This window comes from Onychostruthus taczanowskii, unplaced genomic scaffold, assembly GCF_017590055.1.
Source record: "Onychostruthus taczanowskii isolate IOZ18803 unplaced genomic scaffold, ASM1759005v1 scaffold4, whole genome shotgun sequence".
NCBI lineage: Eukaryota > Metazoa > Chordata > Aves > Passeriformes > Passeridae > Onychostruthus > Onychostruthus taczanowskii.
Genome location: NW_024501459.1, coordinates 14,405,669 through 14,420,847, shown reverse-complemented (window position 1 = coordinate 14,420,847; position 15,179 = coordinate 14,405,669). Strand labels below are relative to the sequence as shown.

At 40.9% G+C, this 15,179-nt stretch overlaps 1 protein-coding gene across 2 annotated transcripts; it reads right to left on the bottom strand.

The window, feature by feature from the left end:
- Positions 1-974: 974 nt before the first annotated feature.
- CHMP4C (charged multivesicular body protein 4C) lies at positions 975-14,863 on the bottom strand. 2 transcript variants are annotated; one of them, XM_041412897.1, is made up of 5 exons: positions 14,601-14,863; positions 7,253-7,430; positions 5,908-6,022; positions 3,247-3,355; positions 975-1,094 (listed from the first exon to the last, which is right to left on the bottom strand). In XM_041412897.1, exons 1-5 carry the CDS (start codon positions 14,794-14,796, stop codon positions 1,030-1,032), a joined length of 663 nt encoding a protein of 220 aa, XP_041268831.1. In that variant the 5' UTR covers positions 14,797-14,863; the 3' UTR covers positions 975-1,029. The 2 variants fall into 2 exon arrangements, with proteins under 2 accessions (XP_041268831.1, XP_041268830.1); XM_041412896.1 differs by having other exon boundaries at positions 986-1,094; positions 3,202-3,355.
- Between the last annotated feature and the right edge of the window lie 316 nt (positions 14,864-15,179).

Here is a 15,179-nt window from a genome sequence, read left to right as displayed (position 1 = left end):
TAACACACCAACTTGACAAGGAACCCAGAATCAGCTTTTAACCAGGGTTTTAAAAGGCCCCGCAAATGCAACACACTGGTATTATTTCCATTCACAAACTGAGTAAGAGAAAAGAACCAGATGCTCAGAAATTAAAACTATTTTGAAATTGTATGACTAAAAGTGTGTTTCTAATTCCTTCCATGAGGATGAACATTATGATACAAAGTAAAGACTCATCCTAGAAAGACAAGGTAGAGGAAAAGAACACAGGAACATCAAATCTCTTCTGGAGTTTTGACAGGCTTAATGAAAATCAGTAGTGTTTGGCAGGAATCTGCAAGAACCTAGACATTTTGCTTTCCTTGATCACTGTAATTTTGTAACCTAGTCAGAAATAGTCCAAAATACAATTCAATTTGACCTATAGAAGTGCATGGGACATTTTGGCCAGTAAAACAAATAACACATTCCACTTCAATAAGCCTATAGAAGAGCTTCCTCTTAATATCTAGGACAGCATAAGTTGCTCCAGGCAGACTGTTTGAATCTTCATGTCCAAATGAATAGTTATTAGTTCTTGGGCTCAAAGAACTTGCAAGTGAGGACACGTATTAAGCTGTTTTGCTAATATTCAAATAGTCTGAACCAAATAACCCTCTAGTTACAGGACCCTGATGACTTACTTAACTTTCTCATTTCAAAAATTAATCCAGCTTTGAACATAAGTGAGGCACATGGGTTTTACAAACCAACAGATATGGTAAGATAGTATCTGTTAAAAACTGATACTAATAATAAAACAAATCTCTTGATGAGGCTTTAAAAAAATTATGCCTGAAGGCTTAGGCAACTATTTAATTCTTTTGTTTGCTGGTTTTTAAGCTAGTTTTGTAATATGGCAGTAACACTAGTCTCAGCAAGATGTGCCATAAAAAAACCCCAGCCTGTATGAAATGCAACCACAGTAAATCAGTGTGGTTATAAAACAGCAGTACAGCTCTTTACATTCTGCACTATAATGTTTGGTGTTATAAAAAGACCATGCTCTTATGAAGCCCAGGCAGCCAGTTTCTTCATTTCATCTTCATCCTCTGCTCTTTTCCTGGTCGATGCTGCAGATAAAGAGACAATAAACATCAATTAATGTAACAGTCAGAACCATTCTATCTGTTAGCATGAGGTCTTGCATAGTACTTTTCTGTTTGAAGATCTCAGACCAATTTACTGAGTAGCAAGCTGAACATGAGTAATACAGGAATGAAACTCATAAGAAATGTGACTATTTTGTCCCATCATTATTTTGTATGGAACCCTAAAGTTCACAATATAGGTCTGAAGTCATTCCTACTGAAATACTCACACAGAAAAAATATTTAATTTCTAAAGGTTGTCACAACCAGCAAAGGCCCACAAGAATGCTGTCAGTTCTCTCACCACCATGTAAACAAGAAAAATGACCTATGCTGGTCAGCTGCACATCCTGCTACCTTTCCAAATAGTGCTGAGAGATTCTGCACATGCAAGTCTCTGGATGAACTCACCCCATTTTAATGGGCGGGGTCATTTATTAAATGGAGAAAGACATTCCTGAACTTGCTTTGCTCAAGTGACATCAGTTAACTGCTGTAGTCACTGCAACAACAACTCCCAGCTCTGTATCATGTTCTACACACACTTTGTACCCAAATCTCCTATCCCACATCATCTGCATTCCCTAAACTAAAACCTCACCCAAACTGGCTTCATTTGCTGACCTGCAAACTAGATGCCCAAGAGCCAAGGTTCAGCCTCAGGCTGCCTCCTCCATCTGTGGGCTGTGCACATCTCTCCAGCCAGCAGTGGAACACTGCTAGTGGGTCCAACACTGCGTGTGCCCCTTTACAGCAGCCAGCTGGCTCCCACCTGAGGCAGCTGCGGGGCCAGGAGCCGCCGTCTAGAGGGGAACTGCAACTACCACTTCAGGGACTAGGGGTGGGAGAAGCACCTGGGGGACCACAGCTTCTGTCCCTCTTCTGCAAGAGTCACAGGTTCACTGTGTGACTGGGGAAGGTCACTATGCCTCGCTTCATTGCAGTTTCCTCATCTTCCAGATCAGGAGGGCAACATGCATCTCCAATTAGAAGCATTATAAATCCATCAACTGGTCGAAGTTTGCTATTGCTGTGTAACAGTAAGCAGAAAACATAAGCCAGTTTTTCACAGCCTTGAACTATATAATTGTAACCAGCTCATCTTGCCTAAAGCAGCCATACAGATGGATGTAGAAAATTAAAATAGTGAGAAGCACATGGAGATGGTCTGGGTTTAATAAAAATGTCAACTGGCACAGCTGGATCTGGATGACAATGTATGAACAAATCATAAATGGCCAGACTGAATTTTCACTGTTTTTCTAAATCCATTTTTTTTACAAGCTATTCAGCAACTGGGTTCAGTAGATGAGGCCACAGTCTCAGCTTGAACATTTTAAACTGCTTCTCAGGATTTAAGTGTAATCTGCCAGAACACATATCATAGTATCTGAGTTGAGCTGGTCTAGGTAACCTGTTCTGTAGCAGAAACCATAAACCACCTGTGTCACTTATGTGCTGTCCTTACCATCAAGTATTTATATTCTTTTACTAATGTCAGTACACAGCAAGTCTTTCAACTGACAGTGAAAAGTGTAGTAAAAGTTGACTGCCTCTGGCTGAATTCAAAATGAACAGGGCAGAAGTACAGAAAAATAAAACTACAGGTTAATACCAGGAATAAGCCTGTTCAGTACAAAGAAAGCAAAGGAATGAACACGTCGTTAAATATGTACTTCCCAATGCCTCCTTCACTTCTAATTAAAATACCAGTGGAAAATATCAAACCACCACCCTGCAAAGCTGTATCTTTACGACATAAACATTTGGAAACTAGGTCAGATTCTAATTGAAAGAAACTAAGGATTTAATTGCCAAAAAGAAGGAGGAAAAAAAGGCAAAAAAGACCATTCCTCAATGATCTTACTACATCTCAGTAGGAGATTCATCAGTATATGTGCATGGTCAAGTACCCCAAGTTTATCACCCCACATCTACAGAGAATTTCATCCTAAGTGCTTTCACAGAGCAAAAATGGAATCCCACTCTGCTTTTTGTGTTAAGCAGATACAAAAATAGGGAAAGGAATTTCTAACATTTTAAAAGTTATAACAGAGTTAAATGCATATCTGAAACCCTCTCTTCCAGCATGGTTTAATCATGAGAAATGTAAAATAGCAAGCAGGCATTTTACCAGGGCGAGAAGGCAGCGATGTGGACGGAACACTTGGCAACCTGACATCTCTCATTCCCTTGTTCAGTTCTTCTTGCTCCAGTTCTTCTAATTCTGCCATCAACTCATCCTAAATTCAAGGAAAACATTATTTACAAATTCTGACAGTGATTACATGCAAGGGTACATTAAGCCACCATGAAGCAAAGTACTACTGAAAAAACAGTTTATACCTGAAAGGTCATATCAAGAAACAGCATATTAAATGTGCAATTTTTACGAGTATGAGCAATTAAGTAAACCTTAATTGAACACTGAAAATAGGACAATGAAAGTTAAAAACAGGACAAGGAATAAACTTAAAACTAACAGCAGTATAATACATGCCAAAAAGGCAAATACAGGAGTAAAAAGCGTCTCCACTCTCTGCTGTCCTCGGGTTTATTCCAAATCTAGAGCCTGTACTCTTTAATGGATTCTAACTTTAACATGCCATTTCTCCCATTTTAAAAGGCAACCACCTTCTACTGGTTATAAGGCAGACTGCCATTAAACATTATGCTTCAGCCCTATCACATACGTGCAGGATTATATGTGATTTCAAAGCAGCACTGGAATCAAAACTGTCCTCCTGGGTCCTGTATTCACTCTTGAAGCACGCAGCACTCGTGGGCTTTTAGGTGCAGAGGCTGATTTGGACAGATGATCTAATCCACTTGTACAATGCTAAAAATAAAAAGGCTGTATGCTTTTTAAAAAAGCAAGGAACTTACTCCTCAGCTGAAATTTCCCAAAGAAAGGAAGCTAAATGTTACATATATGTGGAGAAATGGACCTTTGCCACACTGATAAAATGGTTTAAAAGAAACAATGGACAAAAACAACTGGAGAGAGGTGGGGTAACTGTCAAAAAAGTAGTAAAGTAAGAGCTATTAGGTATTGAAATGGGCTCTGCCTACACATTTATACTTTGTTTATCACCAATGTAGAAGCTAAAATGATAGTTGCATAGCCACCACAGGACTTTATACCTGCATTTACTTTCTCATGGTTTTATAATTTAAGGCAAACAAAAACTATGCCAACACAGGGAGAAGGAACTCTTATGCTACTGTGCCTGGAGCAGGAGAAATCACATGCTTCCATGGTCTCCTTACAGCCACGGCACATGTGTGAAGAGAAAATCCATACAAGTGCACGGAAAAAAACATCCTTAAAAAAAATTAAATTAAATATTATCCTTCAACACTAACCACCTTATATCCCAGCAATTAAGTCATTGATTCTAGCACTGTTAAGGTGCAATAGCCTGCAAACCAGGTTTCCCAGTTACTCTAAGTATTAGGCTCCTATGCAAAGGCTGGTACAACGATGCTCCAAATGACAGAGGTTTATTTCCCAAACAGGAACAATGCACACCAGCTTCAACTGGTATCCCTTAGGAACTTCCACGTCAATCTACAACATGCTTACTAAGCCTAGACTCCAAAAAGTTAAGCACTGTTGAAAAGTAAGACACTGTACAGCTGTTTGGGGTGGTAGGATATTTTTCAATTGTTTGAAGCTCAGGCCAAATCACATTCCCTGTGCCAGTAATGACTAAATGTTTCTTGGAAAGTCTATTTACATTCCAAGGGGAAATACAGGAAAACAGGTAATGGAAACAAAATACAAAGATTCATTATTATTTTCAACAAATTATAACTGTTGAATGAAACTTCCTCTTCCTCCCAATCAAGCAAAATGTGCGATATAGCATTTCTATTTTAGTTTGTTGTCCATTTGGGAACATAGGAACAAATTAGTTTGGAATACAGTGAGTGATTGGAGTATTCAGGACATTCTTCAAATGATTCTTAGTGCTTGGCCATTTTGAAACAAAATTGAAAAACAAAACAAAACTGGTGATATTGAGCTTGACACCCATCTCTGCATTCCACAGATTACAAGAATTTGGAGTAACCTTCACCCTTGAGTCCTCAACCACGGCTGGATCAGAAATAAGTTATATCCTTTTTAGATGTACAAAATCAAATCTGGGGGCACTGGATGAAAGCTACTGCAACAAATTTTGAGAAGGTCCTAAATGCCTTGTGGGCGTTTCAGAAGAAAAGAGCTTTAGAATGAAACCTTATTGCCTCCAACAGGTATTAGTTCTACCCATCAGAGATACTTCTGTGGTCTGCGCAACAGGGAAAGGACCTGCATCTCCAAGCACGAAAAATGACCTTAAAAAAGTGGTCCAAATATTCAGAATTATGAACAGCAGACTGTCCATGACATAGGGACATGCACTTAAGTCAAATGGATGTCTATTTGGAGCAACAAAAATTATATGTTTCAGTGTCCATTTGGAGTAGTACAAATTACATGTTTTAGTGACCTTCTTCCAAGGTCACTATGAGAACAATAACTACAGGAGTGCAGTTAAAAATGCTTTTCTTAAAATTGATACAAAAATAATTTTTTTCCTGTTTTTACATCTACAGATTTTTATTTAGTACATTATATATTTTATATATAATGGTTTTATTTACTTTTTACATTTATAATAAAATTCTACAATTGTCCTAGATAGGGCAAGTTAGAACCAAGGAATTTTACATCCACACTTCTTGAGAAACAAACAACTGCACAGCAGAGTAACTACAGAATTAAAACTCACAGGCCTGAAGTACTAACCTCATCAAACTCATCACCAAAGGTGGCTCGGTTTGAGATAGCATCGGAAATTTCCTGGGCAACATCTTGCTGTTCAGTGATATCTTGCATTAAATCATCAATTTTGTTCAAATCCCTGGCAAGGTAACATGGAAACAATTTTTTAAAAGATGTATCATTCAAATCCTACACAACACACTCACTTGAACAGACCCTGTTTTCTTTCTATGCCCATGACTCTACAAACATCAGAATTCACAGGGAATAATTTTCCTCACGCACACTCAGACCAGCTACTTCCATGCTGGGATTATAACAAAAGTCAAACTGCAGCAGAGTTTGTCTCTCCCTCTCTGTGCTCCTCATACCTCTGCCAGCCAGTCACAGCCCATTGGCAGATCCCTCCAGATCAGCATCTTTACAGGCTTTTTGGTACTTAAAGGAGCTCTAGAGGAAAGATGGGGATAAACATTTACACAGCTTGTTGTGAAGGGCAGAGGGTAACAGCTTTAATCCAAAAGAGGATCAATTTAGATTTGATTCAAGGAAGAAGGTTTTTACAATGAGGGTGGTGAAGCACCAGAACAGGTTGCCCAGAAATGGTGGATACCCCATCACTAGAAACATCCAAGGTCAGGTTGGATGGACTCTGAGCAACCTGATCTAGTTGAAGATGCTCCTCTTCAATGCAGGGTGTTTGGACAGGATTATCTTTAAATGTCCCTCTGAACACAAACTATTCTGTGATTTTATGCATCTTTTTTGATGTTAAACTGTCACCAGAACTGGGGAGAACTTAACAGAATTATACCCCATTTAAAGGTTTCCCCTTATTGTTAACTTTGTTATTGTTTCAGTTCCTGTTTATTTCTCCCCAAACAACCCTTCTGACTTGACTCTGTTTATTCAGGCAGAAAAACACCCCTTGAAACAATATAGGACATACGAAAAAAAGTAATTTTTTTTTTTTTTGGGGGGGGTGGGGGGATGGGGTGGGGAAAGGGGATGCATTTAATCAATACTTTGAATCCCACAGCCCAGCTTATAGATTCTGAGGAAAAGAGTCCACCTAGTTTCTATGACTAGATTTTCCTTCTAGACAAACCAAGGGCAGAGGCCACTCTCCACTGCCAAGACCGACTAAAAAAACCACATCTCACCAGTTAAGTGAACTTCCTTCTAGATTTATTGTTAGGAAATTATATTTCTCTGCCAAATATAACACTATAGCACTAACAGCATTCCTGACATTTAATGCCTGAACCAATAATGAGGTTAAAACTAACTTGGTACAACAGTCTGTAGTAATGGAATAATTTCGAAGTGGTTAGTAAGTTCAACTTGGAAGCTACTAGAAAACACTTACATATTTTCATGAACTTTTTTCATAGCTTGTGCAGCGTAACCCATATTCTTGAGCACTTCTGTGTTGGTGTGGGAATTTTCCAATGCCTCTCTCTGGAACTCAATGGTCGAAAGTGTCCCATCAATTTGATTCAACTGTTTCTCATACCTCTTTTTTCTCTTCAGTGCTTGTAAGGCAGCTGGAATGGGAAGAGGCAAAGTGCGTTGTGTGTTTTCATAGCAAATGCAAGGACAAGTAGTTCAGCATCAAGCTGACCTGCAGAATTCATAATTCTCACCCTCCTACCTTACTATGAGGGAGACAAACTTTGACCACACCAGATCAGCAGCCTGTTAATCACCAACAGGCTGTTGCATGAACATGCTGGGAAGCCTCTTTTAGATTAACTCCTTTTAGCACCACAAGGAAAAGCAGCATCTTCCTCACTGTGGGAGATCTTGAACTCCGTCCTGTGCACACAAGCAAAGCAGGGAAGATGGGAAGGAAAAAGAAAAACATCAGAGAGAAGTCAGAAGGGAGGAAGCAGAAGAGAGAATAAAAGAATAAGCTGTAAAATGTAAAACCTAAGGAAGACAGTATAAGAATTTCTGCCATGACAACCACAACTCCACCAATGGCTCTTTCTGAACTTTGTCTCAGCAGCAATAACTGTGAAGTGCAACGGAGGGCCAAAATGGCCCAGCTAGGCAGAAGGGTTAGATCAGAGAAGGATTTCTCCAGCTTTTAGCTCATCTATTTCTTAACAACCACTTAGGAATGTAATCTTTAAACCTTAGAATTTAAAAACACAGAGAACTTAGTAGACACGGACACAGTCAAATCCAGCTACCCCATGATCTTTGTAAATTGTTGAGATTAGTCTTTTATATTCACTAAGTTATGAGCAGCGTACTCTGCCCAGAGTAAATCATTACCAGAATAAAAACACGTGACAAGCATGAGGAGAAAAGAACTTTCTCTTGGCCTCAGGGTGTGGAGCACACACAATTTTGCCACAAGCATTTCCTGATGACAGTCCTTTCCAAACTACACATGTGCCAGGCTAAAAAATCCCACCAAATGAAACGAGACTGAGTTAACCCATGTTTGGCTTCTTTCAATGTTATTAGCACCCCCATTCCTTCCCTTGTCTCCTGCATTTAATTTTTTAAACAAATTCAGAGCCTGCCAGCCCCAGCAGCCCTGCAAGCCCCCAAACTCAACCATCAGCAGCAGCTACTGTTCCAATCCTGTTATAATTGCCCATGTGCAATAACACTGAAACTTGACACTGGGGTACACAACTTTTCAAATGAAATTAAGATTCCCCAAAGGAGGGCACAAAGATTTATGGTGTGTAACAGCACGCTAAAAATATTAATGCTTTGTTGACAAATGCTTGAATGAACATGATCAAAATTGCTCATCATGAGCTGCACAAGAACAGGCATTCTCACAGGCTAAAATGCCTTCCGCCACCTGCTGTGAGATGTTTCAGGACAGCAAATCACAATCCAAATAGATTAATCAAGGCATTCAAATCCAATATTTTCACAGGTTTTGGGGGATGGTTTTGGGGGATGGTTCAAACATCATGCGTATTCTGAAGAAGTTGCACAAACACATGATGATGCATGCACGATGATGTCATGAACACAGCAAATGTAAGAATTGTAAAATTCTCACTGGCAATTCTAAAATACTTAATATTGATTCAATCCCAAACAATCTTTACCTACTTATTTCCTTACTTATTTATGCTTAGTATTGGTAGAGTTAAGACACCAGCCACTTTCTTTCTTAGCTTCCACTAGATCAAATTTGATCCTGTATTCTTAGGTTAGGAAGCTAGAGGTTCCAGACTAATTTAACAGTCTGAAACTGTCTGAAACATCAGCAGGGCCAGAGAGGACTCTGAGGCCCTGTGGACTGAGGAGCACTCAGCTGGAGCAAGCATCTACCATGGGGAATCTTTCTACTCAGTGTTCTTCAGAAATGGGACTCTGCAAGGTTGCTGTTATTATTGGAAAATGGATTTCCTCATTTAATTAAGCTACACGCAAATCAAGAAAACACAGGAGAAGCTAAACTCTCTGCAACTTCAGCTATTCATAAACAGCTTTTCCTAATTATTGTGGTGCAAGACAGTATCTTCCTTCTCTTTAGTTTTACCAGTGACTTACAGAATAAAGCGGTCCATAGAAAATAAATTCATACTCCTTCCTTATCAACCAAAGCATTATAAATTCTCAGACCACACTATATGACTTGTGTTAAATGAATGCCCTTTATTGCAGAGTATTTTGCTACAGTAGCTCCTATCACTAATTTATGAGAATTTCCTTGTTATTTGAAATCTATTTGCCTGTGTTTTATGAAGCATCTAGAATTTTAGTGGTTTTCTACTACATATTACAAGCATTTTTAAATTTGTGTGCAAGTCTTACAGGACTGAAACATTCTGCTTTAGAATGCTACCACAAACTGGAGAAGAACATATCTATTAAAATATAATGAAATTGAGCGAAGAACAGAAGCTCACTTCACTGAAGGTCTAAGAATGGCACTGAAAAATTGTGTTCCCCATTCCAAAGATCTCAAAGAAGGAAGACAGCCTGGAGAGGATGAGTTTGAGCAGAGGCAGAGTCTGAGGAAGCAAGTGTAATTAACACCAATTCATTCAGGAAGAGGAGGAAGGCTTCTCCAGGAAAAAAAAAAAAACCACAAAAGCAGTCTCATACACTTTTTATTTTGTGCTCCAGAAAAGCCAATTCATCTCCTGATGTCAGCACTTGGCTGGGCTTTAGCACATTTCCTGTACTCCTGAATCCAGCAAGCAGGATACAGCTCACAGATTAGGAACCACTCTTTTTAATATAAGTTTTTATTTCATACTCAAGGTGTCTGGAACAAAAGAAGACTATGATATCAGTTTAAGTTTGCATATTAATGAACTCCTTTTAGTAACACTCAGAAGGGCGCTTTTCCAGTATCGCTACAATGCTGACACTTTATTAAGGAAGCAGAAATGGCCTGCCTGCAATAAGAATCCTGGCCACACTGAATATCTAGATTTCAAAAGGAAAAACAGAAGTAATGGCATAGGAAGAGTTGTGCACCCTTCTCATAGTTTCATGACAGATCAGACTGAAAAGCAACAGTGCAGTAATACCACCTTTATCTGTGCAGCACACCACCAACACCCATCAGTACAGAAAGCACCAACAATCTCATCATCTTCTGAAGCAGAAATAAAACAATTGTTTAATAATCCTTATCATTCCCATGAGGAAACTACTGAAGTAGGAAAAGAATGTTTATTCTGAAGATGTAACACCACTGTGAAAATATCACATCTCACTCTTGGGTACAGTGCACAAACCTCCACCTCAGGACTGCAAGGGATTCACGGATCGCAGATTCTGATCTCCCTCACTACAGGGACAACTGAAGGCAATGCTGCTGAGGCCACAAAAATCATAGGACCCTAATTAGGCTCATTATCAGCACTCATAGTCCTTAAAGCCTTGTGGAGGAAGCCACAAGCAGTTACAACTGAGGAGCTAAATCAAGAATAATAATGAGCTGGACCAGTTATAAGTTTTCCAGTTCATGGCAAGACGTTTGAAATGTGATCATGAAAGTCAGAGAACAGTCACTGTAACTCACAGAGCAAAGACACACCAAGGGCTTTCCTTTATGTCCCTGCCAGAAACCCTCACTCCCAACCTGTCCCACAGCCTGCTGTAGGCGTGACTGTCCTGTCCACCACAACACACACCTACCACATCATTGTTTGGCTTCCACAGCCTCCTGGTTACACCCAGCTCATTGAAAAGGAATGCTACACGGCTACATAAGCCCTGCCCAATCGTAACACACAACATATTTAGCAGCATCTACTTGTGAAACCCTGTTATTCCCACTTTCTTCATAAGTTTTGTCTTCAGCAGTACTATGTGGTTCTTTATGGTTAAGATTTAATCCTGTTCTGGATGGCTTAACTTTATTCTTTTTACTAAGTTTTTTTATATTTTTAGGATCTGTGAAGGACATCGGGCTGAAACAACAGACATTCATGTGTATGTTATTTTCACAATTACAGGCATGCTTCAGAAAACACATTTCCTTTTAAACAAAGTTCTCAAATATTCAGTATCACTTCCTGTTGTTTAAATTTTCTTCTATGTCCTTTAAAACAATGGATAAGAAAAGCGAATATGTAGATGGAGTTGGCAGCTATGCACTGGCTGAAACTGAGAAACCCCCAAAAAGTACAGCAAGAGATTTTAAAAGAGTCAAGAAAAGCCAATATGTAGATGGAGTTGGCAGCTATGCACTGCTGAAACTGATAAACCCCCAAAAACTACAGCAAGAGATTTTAAAAGAGTTTGTGCCTGGAATGGAGAGACATTAGAATTCAGTGCTAACTGTGAAAAAAATATTGTTTCTCATGGCATAATAATATTGCTTCTCATAACATTTCTCCTTTTCAGGAGGAATTTCACAAACAAAAAACCCTGAAGTGGTTTAGCTACAATCAGATATTAATGGGGAATGCTGGAAATGCATCACATAAGAAGTATAGCTCATTTCAGATTAGGTACAGGAACTGCAGAGATACTTCATAAAGGAAAAGCCAGGAGTATTTCAGTGATGTTTCACATCTATGGCATAGCTAATGCATTACAGCTTTTAAATCAAGTTAAGCCTACTGATGTCACATGAAACCAATTCAAGAGTCATATGAAGTCATGAGAAATTGCTGGTGCTTGAATCTGCTCTCTCTTGTCTGGTGCAACTGACTCAGACTCATGCACCTAAAAGTGAGATCATGCTAATTTGGTGCATTTTCTATCCCTAGATACATCTTGCTTCAGTTGCAGACAGCCCTATTTTAGTTTACATAGGCTTCTACACAGATGCAATAAAGAAAAGAAAACTTACCTTAAAAATAACCAGTGATGTCCCTCCAAAACACTTACTTCAACAGGGCAATGTAGATGAAAACCCTTCTTCTCTCATTTGTATGTTTACATAATGTTACAATAGATGGTGGTTAGCACAGATTTTCTCTGAGCCCTACAGTACTACACACCAGCTAATATATCAATGTAAATCAACAGTAATTAAACTGTAAAGCAATTGACATATCAAATGAAGATATATTATTGGGGATTTAAGTTCACTGACTATCCTGCTAAATTTAAGCACTTTGGCACAGCAAGGTTATATTTTAAACAATATATGGTTGATATTGTTTCTCATCTGACTGTACTTAGGTTATCCCATTTTGGTTTTAGAACCATTTTTGGCATGAATAAAAACTGTCCCATGGCACTTTTAGCCCTACTCTTGCCTCTTTACTGTTCTTAACTGTAGGTCCCCGAGCACATGAAAAGGCATTTATAATAAAAGGCAGTTATTTTTAATATATAAATAAAAGGCAGTTATTTTTAACAGTGATCAGCTCAACACTACAGTTTGCAATACAACTCCATGAACAATTTAATAGATTAAAAACTAGGGCAATTGCATATTGAGCACTGCAGTGGAAACAATGATGTTCAGATATCAAATGCTACATGCCTGAAGCAAAAGGCCAACACACCTGAAACCACCATCAACCAGCTAAGTTAAAGAAGAAGCAGATCGGCCTTTTCCCAACAAATTCTCAAAGTCTGTGCCCCACTCTCTCCTTCACAGGTGCACAAGCACTCATGTAGCTACCAGGTCAACTGGTAAGTGGAACTTAAACCATCCTGGGTAAAAAGAAGAACCCAGACAAAGAAAACCACAATATTTTACAGCATACAGCTTTCTGAAACACACCCTTCAGGGAGCTCTGCTAAGGGAAAGGAAGGGAGCAGTACAAAGGCAGGAGTGAGGCAGGAAATGCTTCTTCTTTCTGCAAATGTGCCAGCTTATATTTCAGGTTTGGGATGAAGTTCCAGAGCAGCATGTCTGGATTTAACTAGGAATTGCTAGTCATAGGAACCAACATGTTTGCTTGTATCAGCCCTGCAGCTCAGGTTTTTGCACAATGAATTCAGCCCCAGGAGCCACCTGGTCACTTTGTCCCATAGTAAATTAGCTTCCAGGCGGCTCACCTTCCTGAACTAGCTCACTGTGACAAGTACAGAGGTGCCAGTACCTGGACAAGGGACCACGAGACACTTCAGCTGAAGCCAGGGACTAGAAAGTGTGAGACTGGGACAATTGTGACAATTGTGAGCGCCCATTCTCTTGAGCAGCTGTCTCAGTTAAGCTCTCAACTGACTTTACTCCCTCAACTGTGCCTTCAAATCTATCCCATCTTGGCCCACAATTTTAAATCCATTTAAAATAAAAGTTAGTTTAGCTAAACTGGCTTTTTCTAATAATTATTAAATGCTAAATTATTACAAATACATTTGAGGGCTAACCAGGACACCTCTAACACACAGCTCTGCACAAGTTCAAAGTTACAGGGCATTATTTTTTAAATTACTGAGTAACAGAACAAGCAGGCAAAAGACCTACTTTCTTGTTACATCACAAATCTTTAATTCAAAATAATCTTCTTCTATTATTAAGCATTTCAATTAAAATACTGCTCAGGCAAATAGGCCTCCATGCGACTTCAGGAAGTAATTAACTTGTTTCTCTGAGGCCTGTATATCCCCAAGACGCTGACTACCATCATTTGCTTCCCAGGGGTGGCAACATCAGTATACATAGGAGCCAGGCTTTCTGACCCCTTAGCATCCTCTCCTTTGTAGCTAACAGCGTCCCAGAGCAGTAGTTACTAATGCTCTAAGCTATCATTCTTTTTTTGGTTGCACATATACTTCTTACATTATTTGGACAAATCATTGCATCACTTTGCTGCTCAGCTGTCAGCAATGGGGATAATGTGCATTGATTCGTGAATATACAGGAGATGTGCACATCCTTCATCTCGATCGCCACCTGCCCAGCCAACGCTAAGCCCCCAAACAGCGATTCCCTCCCCTGTTGAGAAGCAGTACTTTGCCCACCGTGTATCCAACCAGCGCCTGCATCGACTGCGGTGCAAAGCACGAGCAGGAGAATCGCACAGGAAACCACAGACAGTACTTTTGTGAGAAATAACAAATTCCCATCCCGCTATATGAATCCACAATTAGTGAAATTAGTGAATCCACGATTAGTGAAAACACTAATCGATGCCAAAACCACCATCTCGCCTGGCGTGTGGTGATAGTTGCTCGGAGCGCACAGCCGAAGCACACCGCACACCTGCGGGGCCAGGTGACCCAGCCACAGCCCCGGCGAGACCCGAGTGCCCCTCGTAGCCAGGGCGCTCCAGCCCCGGGATTGAACCGCGCGGAGCCCGGCCCGCCCTCACCTCGCTTGTTCTTGGTGCCGTGCTGCCGGGCTACCGCCAGCTCCCGCTCGATCCGCGTCTCCAGGTACTCCTGCTTCTTGCTGAGCATCTCCTCCGTCTCTCGCAGCCGGGCCAGCGCCTCCTGCGGCGAGGGACCCCCACGGCCCTTGGAGCCGGCAGAGCCGCCCCCTTTAAAGAACTTGGAGATCTTGCTCATGGCGGCAATCCCAGCTCGGCGCCCGCCGACGGAAAGGTCTGGCCTGCCCGGTCCTCAGGAGCCTCCCTGCCCGGCACACGCTGTGACAGCACTTCCTCAGCCCACGGGCAGCGGCGGCACCGCACCTGGCGGCGGGGCGGGCCAGGGGGCGGCTCCGCGGAGGCCGAGCTGCCGCCGCCCTCAGCCAGCGCCGGGCAGAGCGGCGGGAGGAGCCGGCGAGCTCCGCGGGGCAGCCGCAGGGTCCTGGGACTGGCCGGCGCTGCGGAGGCGGCTGCGAGTTTGTGCTTTCCCCCTAACTTTTTTCCCGTGTCACAGAATCGCAGAATGCACAGTGGGTCACCTGGGCTAGCCTCCCTGCTCTCGCGGGGTCATCCTAGCACATG